Source organism: Notolepis coatsorum, assembly GCF_963971535.1.
Source record: "Notolepis coatsorum genome assembly, chromosome: 19".
In the NCBI taxonomy this organism is placed as follows: domain Eukaryota; kingdom Metazoa; phylum Chordata; class Actinopteri; order Aulopiformes; family Paralepididae; genus Notolepis; species Notolepis coatsorum.
In genome coordinates, this window is record NC_140183.1 from 73,137,867 (window position 1) to 73,164,048 (window position 26,182).

The 26,182-nt window shown below is 43.5% G+C and overlaps 1 protein-coding gene across 1 annotated transcript; it reads right to left on the minus strand.

Moving 5' to 3' along the window:
- Nucleotides 1-9,066: 9,066 nt before the first annotated feature.
- On the minus strand, nucleotides 9,067-22,033 carry gra (granulito). Its single transcript, XM_084336697.1, has 8 exons — nucleotides 21,980-22,033; nucleotides 21,287-21,381; nucleotides 18,280-18,344; nucleotides 17,207-17,264; nucleotides 16,965-17,071; nucleotides 16,435-16,470; nucleotides 10,345-10,453; nucleotides 9,067-10,132 (listed from the first exon to the last, which is right to left on the minus strand). The coding sequence occupies exons 2-6, from the start codon at nucleotides 21,378-21,380 to the stop codon at nucleotides 16,444-16,446; spliced, it is 351 nt and encodes a 116-aa protein (XP_084192823.1). The 5' UTR covers nucleotide 21,381; nucleotides 21,980-22,033; the 3' UTR covers nucleotides 9,067-10,132; nucleotides 10,345-10,453; nucleotides 16,435-16,443.
- Between the last annotated feature and the right edge of the window lie 4,149 nt (nucleotides 22,034-26,182).

Consider the following 26,182-nt stretch of genomic DNA (forward strand, 5'->3'; position numbering starts at 1 on the left):
CCCCGCCGTATGTATATTTCTCTCCCACCCACCCCCTCCAAATGTACAGTCTCCTCCCCACCGTATGTATATTTCTCTCCCACCCACCCACCCCCTCCTAATGTACAGTCCCCTCCCCATCATATGTATATACTCTGTCAGGATCTATGGGTAACAGTACTGTATATTTGAATATCGTATGTCACAAATGTAACAGTACTAAATACCTGTATGTCCCTATGCCATAAATGTCATGTATGTTGAGTATGTCATAAATGTCAATATGAATTGAAAATGGGGGACCCTGATGTAAACAAGACAAACGTCTTTCTCTGGTCTGCATCCCCTTAACAATTGTGTGTATTGAGCCATACTGTATTGTACCCATTCTGCAATCTGTTAAATAAAGTTCTCTGGTCTGTATCCCCTTAACAATTGTATGTATTGAGCTGTACTGTACTGTACCCATTCTGCAATCTGTTAAAAGTTTTCAATCAATCAATCAATCAAAAGGACTTGGGCTGTGGAACTGAAAGTTAGGCGCGATTGTTAGGAGTAATGTGCTAGATGCGGTGGGGGGCATGACTATGGGAAATGTGAACAGGGAGTGGAGCCGAGGTGTTGTAGTTGTGGTGGGAAGCATAGTGTAGCGCATTGGGGTTGTGAGGCGATGAAACGAGAGGTAGTGGTCCAGCAGGTGAGAAGGGAAGATAGGATATCATATGCAGAGGCAGCTAGGACAGGGAAAGCAAGATAAGGGACAGGGGTTTAGAGAAGGGCATTTGGCAGTAAGGGTAGTGCAGGAGGATCAGGGAAAGCAAGATAGGGAACAGGGTGTTGACAGAATTGGCTATGGGGTGACAATAATATATACATGAGGCATGGTTTCCATCTTTAGCCTTTGGCGTGGTTTATTCATTCACAATGATTCATAACACAGCAACTCATGAGATCTCCTCTCCGTGAGAGGCAGATGTGAGAAGAAGACAGAAGAGGAAGTCGGCATAAGCTTTTATACTCTCTACCTAGTGGTAACAGTAAAAGCTCCGCCTGTATATTTATTGATGTAAAATCAGATTGTCCTCAGCTGCTTTCTGAACCACTACCCTTACACTGGTCAGATTGGCTGTGGGGGAGAATGTTTCACCATAGTCTATCCCCTCCCTCTGACTGAAACCCTTAGCTACAAACCTCGCTTTGTACTTTGTGGCCTTCGATCCCTTCCTTGATTGAGTACACCCATTTCCCTCCCACTGTCTGTCTGCCCTCTGGCAACTTGGTGAGGGTAAAGGTGTGGTTGTCCTCTAAGGACCTCATCTACTCATCCATCGCTCTCTCCCACTTACTCGACTCTGGGGACACTATGGCTTCCTTAAAGGACTGAGGCACGCCACACACTACTCTGTAGCAGTAATCAATACTGGCGAGTGTACGGTCATCTACGTCACTTCCTCTCCGGGCATAATCTTTCAGATACTTTGGGGGTTTGTGTTCCCGTGAGGGATACCTCCCACTGCTTGGGGCACGTGACGTCACCCTCGGGTGCTCCTCGTCATCGTCCTCTGGGGGTGGCTGGCTGTCTGCCTGCACGTTCGTGCTCAGTACACTAGGCTGTGGTGTCTCTGTTCCTCCATACCTTACCCCGGAGTCCAGCCATGGCTCCTCTGTCTGTGTCTCGATTTCGCACGTTGTCTTTGTGACAAATTTCACTAGTCTGTGCTTTTGCACCTTCCCTTTACCGGGATAGTAGACTAGGAGTGCGGGGCTCCCTTTGTCGTGTCCTACAAAGAGTCCTTTTTCACATCTGGACTCAAGCTTGCCTCTGTCCTGCTGGTAAGCATAGCACACTGATCCGAATTTGTGCATTCTGGCTAGATTACACCTTTTCCCTGTCATTGCTGTATATGGGGTGGTGCCCGTGTGTTTATTAAAACACCCGTTTCTGGTGTAAGCGGCTTCTTGTACCGCATAATGCCACAGGCTCTTCGGTATGTTACTATCGTCTAGCTTACACCTGGCCATTTCGAAAAGAGTGCGCCATTCCCTCTCTGCTACCCCGTTCTGATGCGGGGAGTAGGGACATGACGTCTCATGTCTGATCTTGTTCCTTCTCAACAGTGATTGGAACTCTGTTTGTAAACTCGTCCCGTTGTCTGACCTCAAACATTTTATGTCCCCATAAGTGGCTACATCGACAAGGAACTTCTCCGTGGCCTGGAGTGCGTCACTCTTTGCTTTAAGGAAATAAACAAACACTACGCCTGTACCCACATCTGTAAAGGACTGTACATAGTTAAAGCCACCTATGGACTCGTTCCTTACTGGACCGGCTAGGTCGGTGTTAACTAGCTCCAGTGGTCTCTTTAACTTCTCCGTGGGGCCCCGGTTCCTCGTTTGAGTAAACTTCCCCTTTATGCAAACTTCATTCTTTGTCAGGTCTATGCTTTTCACCCTTAATGTGCATACCGTCTGTCACTGCTTGCAGCTTCAGTAAATCCTTGTGATTACAATGACCCATGATTTCATGCCATGTCTGGATGTCATGACTAACAGTCACATTACATTTATCATTGTTATTACTCTCCGTTTGTAGGTAATACATTCTCTTATACACGTCAATGTTAAACCGTGTACCGTCTTGTTCTACAAGAACATCTTTACCTTCACTGAAAAACACCTTGGCGCCGTTAGCAGTAGCAGACTTTACTGAGAATAGTTATTGTGGGAACGAGGGTATATAGAGAGCGTCCTTTAACGTCACTGTACACCGGCGCTCCTCACTGTCTATGAGGCATACCTGTGCGTCTCCTCTCCCTTGCGCCAACCCGTAGGTGCGCTTCCCGTCTGCCAGCTCCATGCTGTGTCCCTCCGGCTCGAAGGAGTTGTCAAAGTTCTTGAAACTGTTCCTGTCGTTGATGATGTGGGACCACGCACCCGTGTCCACGATCAGTCCCTTCCTCTGGAACTGCTGGTGCTGCGTTGGCCGGGTGACGTACGTAGTCTGCGCCCCGAAAACGAAGTCCTCTCATCCTGCCGCTCTCCGGGCGTCATCTTGGCTCGCCTCACGTCCACCGTCGCCGCCATCTTGTTTGTAGTCGTCACCTCATCCACAGCCGCCATCTTGTCCGTAGCCGCAATCTCGTCCATCGCCGCCATCTTGCCCATAGGCGGCACCTCGTCTATGGCCGCCATCTTGTCCATGTGCGTATCGAGCGCTCTGGTCTCATTTCTTTCGGCACTCTTTGTCTGTGTGCCCCGAGGATCTGCAGAAGCTACACCAGACAGTCTTTGTGCAGTTATCCCTCCGGTGCCCATTCTCTCCGCATCTCCAACACGTCAGCTCCGTCATGGGCCTGGCCTTCTCCCTCGGCGTCGCTCGGAGCGAGGAAGACCTCGAGTAGTGTCCCTCTACTCTCCGCGGCGGCTGAGTGGATATCTTCTGAGGTAGGGCTGGGCGATATGACCAAAAACGTTATCGCGATAAAATTATAAAATTATTTTCATATAATTCGATATCGATAATTATCGTCGATATAATGTCCGTCAAGTTTAATTAACTTCTTATGCTGCTGCGAATGTCTCAAGTCGAGTTGATGTCGTCATCAGTCCGCGCACGTTAGCAGTTAGCCGACAAGCGGAGTATCTCATGACAATAAATATGACACTAAAATACTCTCTTCCGCCACAATATATTGAAACGAACTGTATACCCCACACTACTATAAACGTGGCCTCAGAATTCAAAACACACACATACTCTGCACGTAAATATATAAAACAGTGCCGTTCAAGCTAGTTATCCTAGCCAGCCTGTTGTATCTAAGCGGTGTATTCCATGACAATGTGCTAAATATGACACTAAAATACTCTCTTCCGCCACAATATATTGAAACGACGTCCACTGTATACCCCCACTACTATAAACGTGGCCTCAGAATTCACGCCACACACATACTCGGCACGTAAATATATAAAACATCGCCGTGCAAGCTAATTAGCCTAGCAAGCCTTGTTGTTGAGTGATTCCTACCTCTGGGTCTCCTTCCGGGTCTACTTCGCTCTCGGCCATCTCCTTCACTGATTGGTTGTTAGCTGTTGTGCGTAAGCACGTCATCACGTAACGTTGGTTGTTGTTAGTGAGTGTGCTGAGCCGAGGCTGAACGGAGCCAAGCTTGGAAAATCGATATATCGAAACTTTGCGACCACGTTTCATGTTTATTTCGAGGAAATAATTTATCGCGATAGTTATCGTTATCGTTTTATCGCCCAGCCCTATTCTGAGGCCTCAAAGTTCCGCAGCTTGGCTTTGAACTTTCCCAGCGTCATGTCCGCTGAACCGTGGGTAACCAGTAGCGTGAACGGCTTGTACAACTCCGGTAGTCCTCTCATCACCATCACAATCATTAGCACATCGCTTGGTGCCTCTCCTGCACTTTTTTTTTTTTTGATCCACTTTTTCTCCCATTTTTCTATATTTTCTCCCATCCCAATTTTCGTATCATCCAATTCAACCCTCCCCTGTCACGAACGCTGTTTCTTGCCTCCCACAAGCCGGCTGCAATGTGGACTAAGTCATACATAGCACAAGTCCCCTCCGGTACTTGAGGTAACAGCAGTCGCATCTTTTCACCTGCGCAGCTCGATCTCTCAGTGGCGAGGAGTAACGCGTGGGAGGCTCACGCTGCCCCCGACACTTCCTGATTCTACTGCGCAGGCGCACCAACCGACTTGTAGGAGTCGCTTGTTCACAACGTTCGATCCCCACCCTTCAGTTTTCCCTCCCCGTAATACGGCCAATGTGTATTACTGCGGACGACCAGCTAAACTGAAAACAATGTGGAGAGCTGGATTCGAACACGCGAATCCTAGCGTCTCCACACTGGTGGCGAGTGCCTTGCCCACTACACCACCTAGCCGCCCCCTCTCCTGCACTCTTAAGCGCCGTGATGATCTGCTCAGCTCGGATGATGTATTCTGTCACCGTTATATAGAGGGACACTACTCGAGGTCTTCCTCGTCCGATGTAATGCTCCCTCAACACTCCCAGGCTTTCTCGGCCTTTCTCCTTCGTGTCGCGGAATATTAGCCCCAAGCTTATCGTCGAGCAATGGCGCCAGCTCACAGTATGCGTCCGCATTAAGCTTGTTGTCTAGGGCTTGTGCCTACGCCGACAGTGGTCCCGTGGGGGCCGTCAAGATCACCGTCTTGAGTCCCACGCCGTGCATGCAGCATAGCATGCGCTCTTCCCATAGCTCATAGTCCTCTGTCTTTCCATTGAATGAGGGCCATTTGCTCCTTCCCTTGGTCGCCATCCTCCTTTTTGATGGTAGGCGTAGCTTTAGCTCTGTTGGCCTAGCGTCTAGCCGCGCGGTGCTCCCGGCACTAACCTAGCCTGTACTTCAGCTAATCTTGCTACCCTTATTATTTCACCCCTGCGAGATCTGGGCCCATAACTTGTTGATAGAATTGGCTATGGGGCGACAATAATATATACATGAGGCATGGTTTCTATCTTTAGCCTTTGGCGTGGTTTATTCATTCACAATGATTCATAACACAGCAGCTCATGAGATCTCCTCTCCGTGAGAGGCAGATGTGAGAAGAAGACAGAAGAAGAAGTCGGCATAAGCTTTTATACTCTACCTAGTGGTAACAGTAAAAGCTCCGCCTATTGCGCCCTCCAGTGGACACATATATACAGTCAGTGGAAGCAGTTGAGTACAGTTAGACAGTTAATTACAACCCTACATATAACCTCTAACTTTAACACAGGGTTTTAGAAAAGGGCATTTGTCAGTAGAGGAAGTACAGGACGAGAAAGAGAGGGTGTGGGGGGAGAAGTTGAATATAGTGGCCTTTGTGGCAGGAGTAGTAAATGCAACAAGATGCGGCAGATTTTTTTACATTTAATGCACACCTGTATGTGCAATTTCCTGCAATATAGAGCCTTCAATCTTGACCAAAATAAAGCTGCTCTTTTCACTATAAAACTCAGTTTATATTGCAGTATGATAGCTATAATAATAATAACTTCACTGCAAGGGCTCTTTTAGCTAACGCTAGCTAGGCACGTATGATAGCCAATTACTATTATAATAATAATAATAACTTTCCCATCCTCCCAAAGCCCCTCCGGCCCCGTTCTCATCCGCAGCGGCAGTACCAACAACAACAACAACAACTAATTGACGCTATCAATAGCCCCAGTGAGCGCGGCGGCTGAATGAATGAATGAAAACTTTATTTAACAGATTGCAGAATGGGTACAATACAGTACGGCTCAATACACACAATTGTTAAGGGGATGCAGACCAGAGAAAGAAGTTTGTCTTGTTTACATCAGGGTCCATACTAGCCCCTTTCGTGACTGTGCTCAGCACCGAGTGAATCCACAGTCACTTGCTCCTCAATGGGAAACCAACCTAGATTTACCATGAAGGACTGGTTCTGGCCGAACCGTTCGTTATACAAGTATCACAGAGACATTACAAAGGTGCTCACAGTTGCACGAGGGGTTCGCACAGAGATACAGGATGGTTTGAAAGCTCGGCGTTGCTAATAAATATTTTTAATATTTTTTTATAAACTGCTCAAAGCGGCATTATTTCCGCCGTTGGGTGATCACAGCGCCTGCGCAGTGCGCACCATCCCGTATCTCTGGATTCACTCGGTGCAGCGCCGAGGCTCACCATACGAGAAATATTCAGTTTCAATCTGTTTGCGCATTTAGTATACAGTCACAGTGTTCGACTTACGTGATGATTTGCTCCATTTTGATGTAAACGCTGAAGAATAATCCTCACAATGTTATCCAATATCCAGCCTGAATTTTTCAAGGGCTTTCGAAAAAGCCGCCTCCCCCAACATGTCGTATACGTCATGCCGACGAACCGTGGCCCGTGGGCACTGGATCAAACCATTAAAGTGGGGGGTCACACAATCTTTGGAAACTTAAAAACTTGCTATTAAGTGTCATTGCGTATTATTAATTTGATTGAAATTACGTAGTTATGGTTAGATTTATATATTGGGGGGGGGGTATATCATATTTTTCATATGATCAAAAAGTGGTGGAGCAAGATCATACCCTTGCTCCCCCAAGTTCAATAGTGGGAGAGCAGCTGCTCCGCGTGCTCTTAAGGCCAGGCGCCTATGGCAACAATGATGGTTAGTAGTAAAACAGATAGGATAAAGTTAATAGTTAAAGTAGCAGTACAACACATGGGTATGAAGGGGTTGACATCGGGGGAAGTAGTAAGAGAGTTAGAGAAGGGGGTTGTTGTGAGTGATCAAGTAAGAGAGTTAGGGAAGGGGGTGGTGAGTGATCAAGAAGGCCAGAGTCAGCCCACAGGAGGCAATGAGTGACTCATAGTTTAGGTTTGGATAGGGTGGCGATGTTAGGGATGGGTTTTTTGTTTTGCTTTATGGGGTTTATTGGTTTTCTTTATCGTTTTCTTTTATTTGCCGGGTCTTGTTTATCCGGCCAGTTGCTGGGATGTACAGTAGGTGGCGGTATGCGCCTTTTTTGTGATTGCGACCAGACATTAATTCCAAAGAAGAAGACATTGTAAAATGGATTGTACAGTAGGTGGCGGTATGCGCCTTTTGTGGTCACGATCTTACTACTACGGGTGTCTTTATACCTGCATCACTGTACATAATACTATAACACTGTACATAGATTTTTTAATGCAGATCTTTGGTCCTATGTTTATATTGTAATTTCTATGCCGTCGTCACATTGAGCTTTAATATAGCTAATTCCTTTCCCTAGGACCACATTCATACCGTCAACCTGTTAATAAAGTGCCTTAAAGATACCCAGCATGTGTGTGTGGCCGGTGGTGTGTATGATGAGCATTTATTGGACATCATACTGTTCTGACTCAACCATCCTAAAATCAGCAACCTAGCTACACCTCGGTTTCGGAGAACAAATTCGCAAGTCAAAGTCCAAATTTTTTCTTGTAAAGGCAGTCAAAAGTGGCATTTGATACTTTAGGCATAAAATGAGAATTTGGTCTAAAAATGTGGCCAAGCTCTCGAGACACAGAACCCGTTGGTACGTTTTACGTCCGATTGTCATGTCCTCCTCACAACAGAAGAGAATTAAGGTTGAATATCAGCAAATTGGTCCTTTAAGTCTGACTCTGGGAAGTATGATATGAAATATTGAAGCAAGGCAATTCATCCCAAATGGAAAAAGATGCTTTTACGTAATATTTTTCATTTGTCAATCAAAGAAGGTTTAGATTTACTTTACAGAGGGGATTAGAGTACTTAGGATAGATAGCCCATTGCATTTACCCAAGAAGAAAAACTAGTTTTTTGGTTGCAGAAATGTACAGGTTTTATTAAGACTGGGATTAAGACAGCTACAGTGAGACAATACAAACATCAATCGTCATCACATCAATTGGGCGATCTTCATTTAATGCATAGTGCCTTCAGCCGATGTCAAAATGAAGGAATAACTTAGCCCCTCTACAATGTGCAAACATGTCTAATGAGCTAATTAAACAATTACATGGTACAGAGTCTTAGTGCAAAAGCAAAAACTGGCAGACCAACATCAATATTCAAATGAAAGTCACCAAAATGAACCTAAATTGCTGGAGTGGTTTGTTTATTTGACAAGTGACTTTAAAAAAGGGCAATTGCATAGTTGCAAACACCTTTGTTATAGCTATAAGTATGCATATTTCTGGCAATTCTAAGCAAAGTAGCATAGTTACTTTAGGAACAAAAGTAGTGGGTTTCAGTCATTTTGTGCACATTTTAACTGAGTCTTGTAAAAATGTTAAAGGAAAACTAACATTTTGGCAAATTAGCTTATTTGCCATCTACCCTGGAGTTAGACAAGAAGGTGCATGCAGTAAGAGTAGGAAGAAGCGCACCGTTAGCCTAGCTTAGCGTCAGTCACTGGAAGTAGGTTCCTTCATAGCCTAGTTCCCAACATCTTCCTACTCCTACTGCATGCACACAGAAGAAAAAGGTATGCATCTTGTCTAACTCCAGGGTTCCCAAAATGTTGGAGTGTTAAGATACATACCTTTTTCTTCTCTGTGCATGCAGTAGGAGTAGGAAGACGTGCACCGTTAGCCTAGCTTAGCGTCAGTCACTGGAAGTAGGTTCCTCCATTAGCCTAGTTCCCAACGTCTTCCTACTCCTACTTAGGGATGGGAATTGATAAGAATTTATCGATACAATTCCATTATAGATTCTGCTTATCGATCCGATTCGTTATCGATTCCCTTTAAATAAATAGGAAATGCAACAGAACTAAGCTGGTTAGAACATGCAACTTGACATTTCTGATTGTCATTTATTGTTGAGCCCCCACCAAAATGGTTGCAATTTCGAGCCCTTACAAATTTAGTGACTGCTCAGTGACACTAGTTCACCTTTTCCTGAGTCAGTTTACCCCGCTGTGCTAGCGTGAAAGGATTTTCCTGAGGTGCGCGAGAACCACTAGCAGCAGCCTCAGTCTATTGTGATCATCTAAAATGGATGAAATGAGAGAATATTTATACAGTGAAAGCATTCGTTTTCATTTAGGTTTTCCTAGTCAAGGAATCAAATAGTCTGCTATGGCTGCATGCATAGCGCTAACGTTATTGTTTTAAAATGCGCAACTGTCAGAAAAACTTGGCATTGATAAGAGGAATCGATAGTCACAGAGGCATGCAATTCCAGGAATCGGACAATTAGGAACCGCTAATTTCCCAAAATGTTGGAGTTTTCCTTTGAACTACACAATTTACATTTCAAGGCAAATCAAAATAAAATAAGGAATATAAACAAAAACTGAGGTGAATTGCTGTGCAACATTCTTAAGATTAATAAAGGCATTTCAACACTTGGATCATTCCATTCAAACCTTGCCCCACCCATTTTTTTCCCAGCAGAGGCAAATTTCAATGGGCCAAGAGCCAAGCTTGCCTATATAAAATATAAAAACCTGTACATAGACCTACAGTGTGTTAAGAGTGTACATGCATGGTGTAAACATAGACCTGCATGTTAAACAAACATGGAATCAAAACTCAGCATGTAAATTAAGTAAAGAAAGACATTGTGGTTCAGCCTTTAGTAATGTGGCTATTTCACAGCAAAAGCAGCACATGTCCAAACTCCTCCACAGTAGGCCATCCTACAAATAGAAACAAATACAAGTATTCACACACACAAATCTAATTCACTGCAAATTACCAACTCTGTTACTGTAGGTAAAGCCTGCATTGAATGGAAGGTCCAATATGGAACAGTGCGAGTGCAATGTTAACAGTAGAAGCATGAGTAACATTTTGTATCATTGTTAAAAGGTTTGATCATAAGATTTTGATAAAACTTCTATGTATTCACCACTGGCATTCCGGCCTTTATCAGAGCATCAGGTTTGGCAGCCAGGAAAGGCAAGCCTCCCGCTCACGGTCCTCATCGTCGCTGAGAATCGATGGTTTGCAGCGCCCTCCTGTGGGCAACAAGTGTTAAAACCCTTTAAAGTGTACACCGCTAAGAGATGCAAACGGTTAAGCTTTGAAAATGTTAATAACTTGGCAAATAAATGGTAGCTAGGTCGATAATTAAATGATATGATTAATGATTAACAGAGTGGCTCAACGTTAATGGGTCTATTTGCAGATATGTAAATCTGTTGATGCAATCTGGAGGGATTATTATTTATTTTTCATTTTAAATGTTCTTAACTGCTCGAGTTGGTGCTTGGAACAGCACTGCTCTGCGTTTCTATATAGACTATAGAGCAGAGAGGTCTGGAGACTAGTCTCCTGCTTGGCCGAAGTGATTTTGGGAGCGGGAGTTCTGAAAGTAGGAGAACTTTTCTGGCTGGCAATTAGGGCTGACCTTCGGAGCTTTTTTTGGCCGTCGAAGCTTCGGGCCGAGACTCGATTTTAATTCAAAGCTTCGAGATAAAAAATTAAATAAAAGAATATATATATATATTTTTTTTTATCTTATGTTGTGGGACTTGTACAGCACTTGGTCAACTTTGTCGTTTTTAAATGTGCTCTATAAATAAAGTGAATTGGATTAATTAATTAAATGAATAACGAATCGGGAGCTGCGCTGCTACATTACATAATTATGTTGCAACCTTAGTCTATAAAGCAAACAATTATTATAAATATTTATATGTAGTTAATAGACACAAAGGCAGAATTTGACTTCGAATTTTTAAGACATGTTTTATATGGGTCGGGACACTAAAAAATACTAGAGAATTATCAGTGCTGTAAAGTTTAAATCTTAAGACAAAAAAACACTTTTATGAAATATTGTAAGCAGTCATTTGAGGCTTTATAAAAGCAGCACAATGAACACAAATCGGTCAGTACTGAGTCCGACCTCATCTTAACAAACGGCATTGCTTGTTGTAGTTAACAAAGAGAGGCAGAGTTAATGAGGCGTATGACATTCGTTGCATTGGAGGCGCAAGATTTGCAGGTGGGAGGGGGGATAAAAAAAATGCATTTTTTTATATATATATATATATATATATATATTAGAATTTTATTTTCCCATTCGAATCCCGTGCCCATCGAACGAAGCTTCGAAGTATTTAAGACAGTGGCAATGGTGAGGCATTTTAGATTTCACATCAACATTTATTAAGGTATTTCAAATTAAAATAAATCACCCGAATTCCATCTTTGGTTCAACCTGTAGACGACATCTAAGGCCAACGTTGATGGCAACGGCAGAATGCGCTGCAGTAAAAGTAAAAATATTTAAACTATAGCCATCCTCCACTAGACTTTCAAACCGGATGTTGAGCCTGTCAAAATTACTTGATTTTGCTTTGTAAAACAGAAGAGCTTTTTCTGACATGTTATTTGCAGGAAGAGTTTTATCATCACAATTAGCGTTCCTATATGTGTTAAGGCCAACATTGCAGTCCTTACGTCTTCGGTAAATGTAGCAGTAGTTTATGTAGTTTATTACCAGAGTTTGGACAGCAAGGTTTCAAAAAGAGTGTCAGTGGCTTATGGCACTATGATAGTGTCCACAACATGGCCTCCATACTCCTGGTCAACCTCTGGTAATAAATGGCTCTGAAATGTAGTCCTTTTGCACTGAAAACTTTTCAAATGTCTGAATTCCTTAAAGGTCCCATGTTTTGCTATTCCTTTCACTATTTGGGCAATGTTTCACAATTCCTGTGAGTCTATGGAACACATCTGTAAGTTTTTTTTTTTTTTAATCATTGTTTTGTATTTCTAAACAAGTACTCTAAAGCAGCATTTTTCCACTTCAAGATTTCAAGCTGTTTTGGGCTGGGCTCCGCCCATACTCGCAAAGCGCTTTGAGTGACAGTCACCCACAGTCTGCACTGGCAGACAGAGAGAGACAGGGAGATTGAGGGGGATACTAATTAATTTCGTCGCGGGGGGCATAATCCCACGGGACAATGCATTGGTAACTTGTTTCAAATGACAATATATATACCCCTGTGAATATTATTGCACGGATCGGAATACGGGCACACGCAATGATATTTTGCAGCAGGTTGACAGCGATATGAGAGTGCTCCCGACTGCGGGAGTGTGTGGGGTGCTCCATGTCCCTCTCTCTCTCCCTCCCTGTCTCGTTCTCTGCTCTCTGTCGGCACCCGCGCCACGTCAACCCATTTGAGGAAGTGTCAGTATTTCCACTCACTCTGTTGTCGAGTGCACTACAACCACTACTAACCATAGTTAGTTATGCAGATCAGCAGCACCTACTGACGTCAGGGAGCGAGTCAAATCAGAATGGCTTAGTTCAGTGAGGGAGGATCTTGTGAACTTGAGAGACTGGACTGATGAGCCAAAATGAGAATTAGAGACACAGACCCCATTGATACAACCCCACATTGCTAGAAAACAATGCTAAAAACTGGAAACGGCCATTTATAAGACATGGGACCTTTAATTGCACCCTTACATACATTTTACGGCAGTAGATTAAATAGTTTACGTCACATAAAATAACCGTTAGTTTTGGTCAACAATATTTTCAGAATAAATTGCCTATTGATTAATTATACATTAGTAAACAGAATGTTAGTGTTACTATGGACACATAACGTACAGACTACAAAATCCAACAGTAAATGATATAAGATGTTTACATGTTTAGACCTTTAACACTTTCTTTTTTTTTAAACTTTGACCAGTCAGCTGGTTCTTTTAGCGTTTATCGCTTTTTTTTCATCGCATTCATACTTGGTCAAGTTCGACCGACAGAAGCAGGCTGAAAGGGTTCAGATGGGGGGGAAGACACTCTGGGAAAGGCACGGCTGCCGTCCGGGATTCGAACGCGCTCAGCCCCAGATCCGTGACGAGCACGGTTGTCCACGGCGCTGAAATAGCACTCGCGGTACGTGGTGAGCTACTGGAGCTCCCCGACCTTTAACACTTTCAGTGCCAAAAATGACTTAAAGGAAAACTCCAACATTTTGGGAAATTAGCTTACCGGTATTTAACATCTTCCCTGGAGTTAGACAAGAAGATACATACCTTTTTTGTCTATCTGCATGCATTAGGCTTAGTGAACGCCCGCACCGTTAGCATAGCTTAGCTTCATCACTGGAAGTGGGTCAGACTTTTACCATGAAGTTCCCTACAGTCACGAAATACACTCCAAATACAACTCCAAAACATTCCTGTAAACATGTTGTGACCCGTGTATTTACCACGTGGAGAAAAAATAATTGAATTCGACATTTACGTTTACAGGAACGTTTTGGAGTTGTATTTGGAGTGTATTTCGTGACTGTAGGGAACTTCAGGGTAAAAGTCTGACCCACTTCCAGTGATGAAGCTAAGCTACGCTAACAGTGCGGGCGTTCCCTAAGCCTAATGCATGCAGATAGACAAAAAAAGGTATGTATCTTCTTGTCTAACTCCAGGGAAGATGTTAAATAAGCTAATTTCCCAAAATGTTGGAGTTTTCCTTTAAGTCGTTTCTGGGCCCATGTCGTTCAGTGCCATAAACAACTTTTTTCGTTTCTGGGTCGTTTTTCCGATATTTTTATTCATTATCCACCCAGGGAGCCTGTTGTTACCATAGGGAATGAGTCTGAGGTCGCCAAAGTGCAATACCGGCCACATCTAGCTAGACGTCGGTATTGAGCACCGTTTGAAACCTTGTATCTTGGCCTGTGCGTCGATCTAATCGGTCTGGGTCGTTTTTTTTTTGCTCAAGCTGAGTGGTTATAACGGTCGGATTGAGAAGAATCAAATGCTCCCGACGCATGATGTGTGGTGGATTATGTTGGTGACACGATGGACATCAATACTTGGAATCGCAATCAGATAATTGAAATATTCTTTTTGGGGTACATCCTAGTCAAGGTAAGGGCTATATGATATGAATCTTGCGTTGATCCAAGCATGTCTTCAGCTCGATCCGAACGTTAGTTGTGTAACGTTAGTCCACATGATGAAACATAATACCTATGATATAGATTTGAGAATAATAGCAGGTCCAGGCAAGAAACGACAACGGTTATAGTATAATACGGCTATAAGGCTATTCCTCAGCATTTCAGGAATTACCCCAGACCGATCTAAAAACACTTATATTCACCACGGTATAACGCGTGAATGTATGCATGGAAAAATGATGTCTTTTTTGCATCTTGACCGGAAGTAAGTCACTGGCTTTGTATCCATAGCTATAATACCGTAAATCCTCAAATAGAGGAGGGACCTCCGATAAAGGAGGGGCCTCTTATAATGGGGGGGGGGGGGGGGGGGGGTTGATGCATTTAGACAAACACAGGCCGGGCTCTAATAAGGTCGCAAAAAAAAGTTTATTTTTTATTTTTCGTGCCGTGATATAGAATGAGATAAACTCTTGCCAATGGAAATCAAGTGCTGCCTCCCGCTACACTGACAACCGTACATTAACGTTTCCCTCTGGTTAGCTTTAGCGCTAGCTAACGTTGTCATAATATGGTAGATCTGTGGTCAGTTGAATGACGTTGACTTCGTTTGCAAACGTTAACGTGCGCTATCTATATGGCATTGGCAGACGAGGCTGGCGTTGTCCAGTTGACACATTACAGACCATGATGCTATGATAACGTTAGTAGCTAAAGCTACTGCATGTAAACAACTCGATTCAACTGAGGAAGTCGAGAAGGTACCACACGCTAAACCGTCCCCGGACCCCACAACCTAGTATAGACAGTTCCAACTTCAGTGTGTGAATTACGTTAATCCCACAATTACTCAACTGCACTCAATATTTAAATACCAATGCTAGTCTAAATAAATGTAGACAGACAATGTACGTATTAAAAAATAATAATAATAATAATGCAATAAAAGTCTGAAAATGAAGGGATTATGTCCATGAGTGTCATTTTTTTAAATTAAGGCCTGCCTCTTATATACTGTAAGCCTCTCTCTAAAAAAGGCCTGGTGCTCTTTGCAGCTGAGGTAAATAGAAGACCCATCTTATATTTGAGGATTTACGGTATAGAGAATATAGTTATAGCTCTACAAACAAGGTGACAGATTCCTATCTATCTAGCGTTGGCCTTGCTACAGAGGGCCGCGTCTAATGGCTGGCACTGAAAGTGTTAATAACTTGACCACACAACAACATTCCATTGCCAAACATCTTGTGCCCAAAGAGGAAGTGAAATAAATGCTACTTTTTCCTTATTTCCCCTTAACATTAATCATATATAGATTGTTCACGCTATCCTTAAAGTTAAATAATGTCACTTGATCGTCTGTGCAGCCATGTCTATCCACCGTGTCCACATCAGTGGCGATGAACGCAGCCATAAAGGTATGGTTTCCTTGTCCGGAAAGGTTTTTTTGATAACTAATCACTGCATAACTCAGACAAGCTTAATATTTGGTTATTTGTGATACTATGTATACATGCAAATTTTCAAAGTTATTACTGCATTTCCTTTCAAACTAATTTGGTCGCAGATGTCAGGTTTTGTTACAGTAATAAGACACTTGGGTTAGAGCTGTTAGCAGAGGCATAGAGGAAGCTCTTCGTAGGAGTGTGTAACTTAACATAAACATTCTAAATTGGCCCAAGTTTATTTCCTGTTGCAATGGAAGGTTTTCTATATTACAAGAGTTTGGTCACCAAAACAGAATTAAACAACCACTGGAGCACTGACAGGGACCAACATTCTAAAGGTGGGGTAGGCAATTTTGGAAAAATGAGCAAGAGTGAGCTTACATGTCCAGCTGAAATAGAGCACGCTCTACAAAGGTTTTCTACAGACTCCCAGAGGCACAGGCAGCTTCAAGCTGGATTTTACAAAATAAAAATCTTATCCAGGTTTCTCATAAACCGGGATAAGAGTGCATCTGGGTTATTATAAAGAAGATGAGATATGACAACCAAAAAGCCCAATACTCAAATATCAATGGGATAACGGTGTGCATGTAGACCGTGTCGATTGCAGCTGGCAAGCACCTTGAATCTTCATTTAGCCTCAGGAACCCAGAATATCTGTAAAAGTACATACAGAATAAAACATCCAATCCCACCAAAAGCAGACTTGTTTGGTCAAACAGTGATGGCATGAGTACAGTAGGCAAACTAGGCATATACCGTACTTTTCGGACTATAAGCCGCGGCTTTTCCCCCCATTTTTCGACCCTGCGGCTTATATAACGGTGCGGCTTATATGTGACTCGACGCGACCAAACCCGAAAATGTAAAAATCAAAATATAGCTTTTTTGACTGCATTGAAATGTTATTTATCTGTTCCCTTATTTGCTAAACTTAATACAACTTGTAAATGAGTTAATTCTTGTTATTTGTCCGACAGTATTGTGTCCCAATGCTAATTACATATGGTAATTAAACATTAAAACACCTGCGGCTTATAGTCCAGTGCGGCTTATATATGTACACATCATTCAATTTAGCTGCTGCGGCTTATAGTCAGGTGCGGCTTATAGTGCGAAAAGTACGGTAGCCTAAGTTTCAGACAACTTACTGCCTCTTGTAAGACTACTGGGTGCTTTGGCAAAAAATCCGGCTTCCTCTTGGCCAGTGGAGAATTTGCCAGTCCGATTAAAAAATCTCGTGTGTAAGATATTCTTCCTAAAAAGAAAATAAAAAGGGTAAGTACTTAAAATAAAAAAAGTCCTTAATTAAAAAAATAAAAAATTATTCCAGCACAATGGATAATTATTCCCTAGTAGTCAAAAGTCCTACAGATTATATACAATGTTTTACCTTGTTTCTGTTTGTGGAGCTGGAGAATCTGGTAGAATTGGTCTGCATCAATGTTTTTCTTCCAGGTGAACAAACAGAATATGAGAAATGAGAAATGGTTGAATTTGTATGAAATGATTATCAGGCACATTTGTTTATAAACAAGCACTAGAAGACTAAGGGCGTTTTCACACCTAGCTCGTTTGGAGCTGTTGTTTCCGGAACCTGGAGCGTTTACCCCCTATTTCGGTTCATTTGGGCATATGTGAACACAGCAATCGCATTCTGTTGCGGAACAAAACAAGCGGGCCGAGACCGCCTAGAGAGGGTGGTCTCTGCGCACTTCCAACCGAACCCGAAGCAACTCGTACGCTGTGAGAATGCAATCGACTTAACAAACCGACACAACTCACTTGCCGTACTATATACGCGCTGCATGATGACGCTTTCGCATTGAATTGTGGGCGGGAACAGTTTGTAGTCTTTAGGCAGCTAGATCGGTAAAATTAGCTATTAGCTATTCCGCGTTACATTGAAATCGGGGAGGAGAGAGCGGGGGGAGCATATGAATGAATGTGGAATTCCGATTCTATGTAATGTAAGTGGTTGCAGCTACGGCTGTGGGGGTGCTAGAGACATGATCCAATAGACTTTTATGCGCCTGAGTTTCCTGAACATGGCGCAACCCATTCCTAATCGATCAGAACTAAATCGGCCGATTTACATCACGGCTCTCATCAACATTAATTTGCTCCCCCCGCTCTCTCCTCCTTGATTTCAATGTAACGCGGAGATTCAGGGTTAGGGGGGGGGGGGGGGGGGCACACCCCAAAATCTGACCAATGAGTGACAGTTTGCTCACACGTGCGTTTGTTTTGGTCCGCTGTTAACACAGCCGTGTGAACACTAACGCACTAAGGGACAAGTGCAACATTGTATCATTATAGTCCGTGTCTCCCTGAATCAGAACAAAGCAAACGAACTACAGGTGTGAAAAACGCCCTAAATAACCTGCATTGTCATACTTTCATTCATTGAGTGAAGCACTCAATCACTTATGGCATTACCTAAAGTAAAGGACATCAATCACTCACCGGTTTGTTCTCCGTCTGTATCACTGTCTGTGTACATGCAACGTTATCGGGATCCCTCTTGGGCTCTGAATAAAGTAACAGTTTGTACAACAGTTCTATCATTGCCTGCGCACATGTCGGGACTCCACGTGGGCTCTTTATATAAAGTAATATTTCTTTATACTTTATATAAAGTAATACTTCTTCAATCATTATCTGAAATGATTTTTTTTTTATAAAAACCTCTAACCCTAACTAACCTTACTGTCATGCATAATATACTAACCTACACTGTAGCACTCAACACTTTGATGAACATTGTTAATCAGCTGATAGAGTTGTACCCTTCCTGCTGTCTTGTTGTAGAAAACTTGTAAATCGCTTTGGATAAAAGAGTCAGCTAAATGACAAAATGCAAATGTCAAAATGTAATATAAAGTTGTATTTAATGCCATGGGAGTATGATGAGATTAAAGGTGCTGTAAGTGGTATTTATTTGTTAAAATAAGTGGTCTACATGTTAAAATAATAGCTCTACATTCTGACAGCCATCACTGATGTAGAGTGTCTGGTCAGTAACATGAGTCTCCCAGTCCCTCCGCTCTGCAGTAAACAGAACAAAAAACAACAAAAATAAGAATTAAAAACTAGTTTTAGCACGGCCGGGTGGCGCAGCAGTCTAAGCGTCTGCCCACCACCACAGAGACAGTGGGATCGAATCCAGCTGTGGTGCTTCCGGGTTGGCCGACCGTCCATACTAACACAATTGGCAGTGTTAGAGGGTGGGAAAACCCGGCAAGGGTGGGTCCTGGTCGTTGTAAAAGAGTGACTCCTACAGATCGGTCAGGGCGCCTGCACAGCGAGGTCGGATCCTGGGGGAGGTAGTGTCCTCCACACGTTACACTCCCCCAGTGAGAGACCGCGCTTCCAGGTGAAAAGAAGTGGCGATTGGCCTCCCAGTCTCCGCCCTCCCAGACCGACGGTAGGGGGCAGAGCATGCAACGACCAGGTAGGGGATTGGGAATTGGCATAACGACTAACATTGGGATGGGAGAAAAACGGAAAAAGAAAAGGGGGAAAAAAGAGAAAATATATATAAAATTAAAAAAAAAACTTTAAGCAAATAAGTGCTTTAAACAAGTAAAATAATCTACCGGTGCAGAAAGCGAATCTGGCTCTGCAATATTTCTTGAAATAAGTGAAAATATCGAAGGTTCTTTCCCCTGATTGGATAAATGGAATGGGATAACAGGAGAGAAAAAAAGTCTGTTTACTGCAGAGCTGAGGGACTGGGAGACCCACATTACTGACCAAACACTTTGTGATTGATTGAAAACTTTATTAGCAGATTGCAGAATCGGTACAATACAGTATGGCTCAATAGACACAATTGTTAATAAGGGGATGCAGACCAGAAAAAGACTTTCGTCTTGTTTACATCAGGGTCCCCCATTTTCAATTAATCTTAACATTTATGACACTGATAAACAGTACTGTTACATCCAGACATTTATGACATACAAATATACAGTACTGTTTAAGAGTTTCTAAAAGAGAGTATATACATTTGAGGGGGAAGAAAGAACTGTAAATTGGAGGGGGTTGGGTTGGGGAGGGTTTGTATATTTACCGAGGCCAGTTTCGAATTGCAGCCTCCCGTAGGCGCTCTTTGAGAGCGGTTTTTAAGGTGGGTAGGGATTCACATTATTTTACGGCTGTTGGTAGGGCGTCCCACATTGATGTGGCATAATTGTGAAACGTGTTTAGTCCCTTGTTTGAGCCGAATCTGGGTTGAACATGATTTGTGGAACTCCCTCTGGTGGAGTTGTGGTCGTGGTATTCACTGACCTTTGGGAAGTATTTCGACATGTACATGGGTACCTTAGTGGTGTAGTGTATCTTGTAGACCAGGCCCATTGCAAGTTGCTGTACTCTGTCGTCTATTCTAAGCCATCCTAGGTTGTCAAAATGGGCAGGGGTAAGGTGGGTTTTAGGAGTAAGGTCAAGCAGTAGTCTGACCAGTTTGTTTTGTGATGTTTGTAATCTTGTTTTTAGTGCCTTTGAGGTGCTTTGGTACAATGAGGTGCAAGCATAGTCGTAGTACCCTTGAATGAGTGCTCCTGTTAGTCTTCAGGGTATTATTGTTTTTTTTTATATGTTTTTTTTTATCCACTTTTTCCTCCCCATTTTCTATTTTTCTCCCATCCCAATTTCATATATCCAATTCTTCCCTCCCCCGTCTTGAACATTGCTAGACTATGCCTCCCACAGGTCGGTTGTAGTGAGGACAGAAGCCTTGCATCACGTGTCCCCTCCGGTACACGAGGAGGCAACCTGTCGCATCTTTTCACTGCAGCAGCTCGAACTCTGTGGCAAGGAGTAACGCGTGGGAGGCTCACGCTGCCCCCGTCGATTCCTGCTTCCGTTGCACCGGCGTCACCAAACCGACCTGTAGGAGTCGCTGTCCACAACGTCAAATCCCCACCCACCGGGTTTCCCACCCTCTAACACTTGCCAATTGTGTTAGTATGAACGACCGGCCAGCAGCAACGCAGAGAGCTGGGCTCTAACCCAGAGTCTCCTGAGTTAGTGGCGAGCGCCTTGCCCACTACGCCAATCAGCCACCCCGGGGGGGGGGGGGGGGGTATTATTGTTTACCAGAGGAGATCCGGTACAAGAATCTTTTTCGTTGGTTGACTTTTTTTATTACATTGGTTGCCATTTTGTCACAGGAAAGATTTGCCTCTAGGATGGAACCCAGGTATGTAATTGCATCTTTCCTTGTGACAATATTGTCACCCACTGTAAAAGAGAAGCCGTCGGTCTTGCAGAGTTTGTTATTTGATCCAAAGAGAATAGACTCCGTTTTACCCAGGTGTAATGATAGTTTGTTATCACTTATCAGCGAGCCAGGTGCAGATTCTGCCGAGTTCAGAGCTGAGGGCTTTTTCAACCTGCAACTTGTTCCTGTCAGTGATACAGTTTTAGATTTTTTTTTTACAGCAGCTTACCACAACTTCAATCTTACCATCAGAGTAAGCCTGGTCCACGTTAGTGCAGCGGCGCAGGGGTCTGGCCGGCTCAAGGTGTTTTACGAAGGTTCTTCTCGACGTCACCTCCATTCTAAAAGTCAGTCAAATTAACAATGTCGTTTTAAGAATCCGTTAACAACGTTTGATATAACTTATATATCATATAAGTTAGCAAACGTCGCCGACTGACCATCAGACGATATTAGCTGTTATTCGGGGGGCTGTGCGCGTTCGCAGTTTGTTTGTTTTCCCAAAGCCACCAACACACGTGGATCTACATTTTGCTGAATTCGCTAGCGTTGCTTTGCTAGCGCAACGCTAACCTCGCTCGTTGAGAGTTGTTGGTGGTCCGCGACTGCGAACGTTTGCAATGTACTGCAGTCGTTGGTTATTTATTAGGCAGTTGGCTGGCGTTAGGTTTACCAACCGCCCCGTGTCTCGAGCTACACTAACATATAAAACACTTTATCACGGTGTGGTGTGCTTCAGGCAACAACTTTTTCCATCGGCGGCGAATCACTGCTTCTTTACAGATACACGCTAAAAACTTTAGCAAACACAAGTACCGTTAAGCGTTAACACACTGTCTGAAAGATACATATTAGCGTACACGTTCGCTGATATGGTTCACTGGCAAACACCTGGCAATGGCATATTTTGCATGCGTGGTTTCATCATTTGATACCAACCTGGCTGTACCGTGATGGTGTTTTGCTCTCGCGCCGGTCAACACTGCAGCTGTAGTCACGTCACGAGACCAGAGTGATGGTGTTTTGCTCTCGCACCAGCTGTGAGAAGCATGCAGCTGCAGAGCTGCAGAGCCGCAGAGTATGTACATCCTCTGACCTCGCGCGGATCTCACCAATAGTATCCATCTGCAGAACGTCAGCGCTGCTCTCTCAGTCCCTATCTCTCGAGATAAAGCTGGGAAAGAGGTTACTCAGTCCCCGCGCTGTCAGGCCCCTCGCTCTCCCAATGGCTGATTTGATTGAAAAGTTTATTAACAGATTGCAGAATGGGTACAGTACAGCTCAATACATACAATTGTTAAGAGGATGCAGACCTGAGAAAGACTTTCGTCTTGTTTCCATCAGGGTCCCCCATTTTCAATTCATCATATGACACACACGACATACAGATAGACAGTACTGCTACATCTATACATTTATGACATACCAGATTTTCAAATACAGTACTGTTTGTGATACTAAAAAAATCCAGAAAAAGAATGTATATACATTTGACATAGAAACTGTGCATTGGGGGAGGTTGGGTAGGTGGGGTGGGGCTGTACATTGGAGGTGGGGGGGGGGGGGGGTTTGGGTAGGGGGGGACACACTGTACATTGGAATACTGACATACATTTGACATAGAAACTGTACATTGGAGGAGGTTGGGTAGGTTGGGTGGGGCTGTACATTGGAATACTGACAAAGCCATGCTTGGTCTTTATTGTACAACTGGGTTAGGACATTTGTAGGGGCCAGTTTTGAATTGCAGTCTCCCGTAGGTGTTCTTTGAGAGTGTTTTTGAAGGTGGGTAGTGATTCACATTCCTTTACAGCTTTGGGTAGGGCGTTCCACATTGTTGTGGCATAATTGCGAAACGTGTTTAGTCCCTTGTTTGAGCCGAATCTGGGTTTTACATGATTTGTGGAGCTCCCTCTGGTGTTGTGATCGTGGTATTCACTGACCTTTGGGAAGTATTTTGACATGTACATGGGTACCTTGGTCGTGTAGTGTATCTTGTAGACCAGGCCCATTGCAAGTTGCTGTACTCTGTCGTCTACTCTAAGCCATCCTAGGTTGGCAAAGTGTGCAGGGGTGAGGTAGTCTGACTAGTTTGTTTTGAGATGTTTGTAATTTGGTTTTTAGTGCCTTTGAGGTGCTTTGGTACCATGAGGTGCAAGCATAGTCGTAGTACCCTTGAATGAGTGCTCCTGCCAGAGTCTTCAGGGTATTCTTGTTTACCAGGGAGGAGATCCGGTACAAGAATTGAGTTCGTTGATTGACTTTTTTTATTACATTGGATGCCATTTTGTCACAGGAAAGATTATCCTCTAGGATGGAACCCAGGTAGGTAATTTCGTCTTGGGTCACAAGACCGTCACAGGCCCGCTCAGCAGTATAGATATCTATGCTCGGCAGCACCACCCACCCAATGGCTGAATAGCCAATGGCTGAATTGGAGTATTGCACTGTGCGGGCAGATCCGCGATGCGTTTATTTAAACTTTATTTAACAGATTGCAGAATGGGTACAGACTAGTACAGCTCAATACACACAATTGTTAAGGGGATGCAGACCAGAGAAAGACTTTCGTCTTGTTTACATCAGGGTCCACCATTTTCAATTCATAATGACATTTATGACATACTCAATGCAGTACTGTTACATTTGTGACATACAGTAAATATATACAAGGGGGAGGGAACTGTACATTTATGATGAATTGAAAATGGGGGACCCTGATGTAAACAAGACGGAAGTCTTTCTCTGGTCTGCATCCCCTTAACAATTGTGTGTATTGAGCTGTACTGCAGATTTTGACAAAAAAATTAACAATATGATGCCGCAAGTTCTGTTATATTTCAATTGCCTTACAAATTAGTGGGGGGGCATAAAATGTTCTCAGGGGGGCACAATGGTTTTTCAACACAGGTTCCCTTTTATACGTTTCAGCTGGGACAACAGCGCTGTGGCTTGCTTGGTGCTGCCCACGGTGCTGAACTAAACAGCAGAGAGGCAATTGAAAAATCAAATTTCTCTCTATCTTAAGAACATTCACTTATAGAAAAACAGACTGAACGGATATATATAACAGACCTGCTGGGGCAGCGAACTGAGAGCAGGGGACACAAACAGGCTGGATAAGATGGTCAGGAAGGCCAGTAGCGTGGTTGGGGTGGTCTAGCGAGGGTGGCGGAGAGGAGGAACCTTGCTAAGCTCCAGGCCATCAGGGAAAACCCCTCCTACCCACTATACACAGACTTGGCTGACAGGAGGAGCATGTTATTGTCATAATCTGCCCTTTGGACTCAGGAATTCTCTGAACAATAAACATTACCCTCTGGTGTGACGGATCATACTGGGTCTGCGTTGTGTTTGATGTTAAACGAGAATGTCCCGAGGGGGAGTCGAACAGGGGGCTCCCGCGTCCGCGGGTGACGACACAGGCCGCTGCACTAAGAAGTGAATTCACTCCTAACTACCGTACCTATGCGTCTGTTAATCCTGTTATGGGGAAGTGAGTTTTAATTTACCAGCCCGCACTGCCACAGTCACTCGTCAACACACCTGTTTCCGTGACTGTGGACATACCCACGGGCTTCCCCGTTACACTGGCACCACTTTTCGAACATTACCCTCTGGCACCACCTTGTGGTTTATCGGGGAGTGAACTCCTCCAGTCTACTGTGACCTCAGTCCTTGTGTTGTTTTGTTTACAATGTTTAATTCCTGCCTGGCTCAAGACCTGGCTGCCTATTAGTATGTGTCCCTATTATCCCTGTTAGTCTAGTGTCCTTGTATTAGTGTCTAGTCCCCCCTTGTTGTTTTGTTACTTCATGTTCCTGTCTAGTCCTATCTTCCCCGTGTTGTTATGTTACATTGTATTGGAACCTGGGCCCTATTCCCCGTACCTGGTTCAACTAAGTCGATCAAGAGTCCCATTATCCAGATTCAATTAACCCGATGTTTGAAGCCGGGATTTTCCTGTTCCTCGAAGGTGGATTCAGTCTCGTTAACTCGAACCAGACTTGAGACCCAGGATAAGTGCGCGCGGCCGCTTCAGTTGAAAAACCAGCACGTATCGATAGCAGAAATCCTGATTTTCTAACGGCATTGATTGATTAATTGATTTAAAACTTTATTAACAGATTGCAGTACGGCTCAATAGCCTCGCCGACAAGTTAAATGCATAATCTATAGGCTAATTTTAAGTCCCTCATTACCCCAATCAATCAGATTATATTTCTTTAAACTTGCCTGCTGGCAGTAGGTTTATAGAATGGATAATCAAATGAGATCTTGCTAGCGAAAATAATTAGTTCAACTGTTATACAGAATAAGGATACGGCTCTCTTACCCATTGATTGATGTATGGTGGATGTTTTACTTATCTGCACTGTGGTGTGACGGTTTGTCCTTTTGACTTTCACGCAGACGACCGGGGTTCGAATCCCACTTCTTCTAGTCTTTTTCTTCTTTTTGCAATGTAGGAATAATTCAATTTGGTGCACGTTGAGAGCTATATAAAGAATGACATCCTCAATGCATGTAGATTTATAATATTTTAACTTAAAACTAGGCTACTTTTGCGTATAATCATTAATATTATATTCCAAAAAAATTATATTGGAAACGCGGGGTTTCGAACTCGGGCCGTCGGGTTGACAGGTTTGAGCACTAGCCGTTGGACCACTGTGCCAGACGGGATATATCATTTGTGTATCCATCAATGGACAAAGACCCGTGTTTCGAATATTTTTCTTTTGAATGAAGTTTTATCTCTTTATTCTCAAATGCATTAATGTGACGTCAACGGCTCATTCAATTTCTCAAATCCGTCAAACAGCGCATCTCATCAGACATTTTAATCCCAGTTACAATATCACAATAACGTGTGAGTGATGATACAATTCAACAATCCTCAGAGTCCTCGTAATTCATAATCCACAAAAACCACAATCCACGCATAGACACTTCAATTTTATGCTTGAATGAAACACAATCCGGGCGCTCCGTTAAGCAAATCTACAGCGGAGAATATATGAAACTAATCAGAGCCAAACGGCCGATAGGTTTCATTCATTAAAAATATCCCAGAGGGATTCACATTTGCAATGCGCCTGCAGTGTGTATCGCACTCCGAGCGCCGTATATGACGTGCAT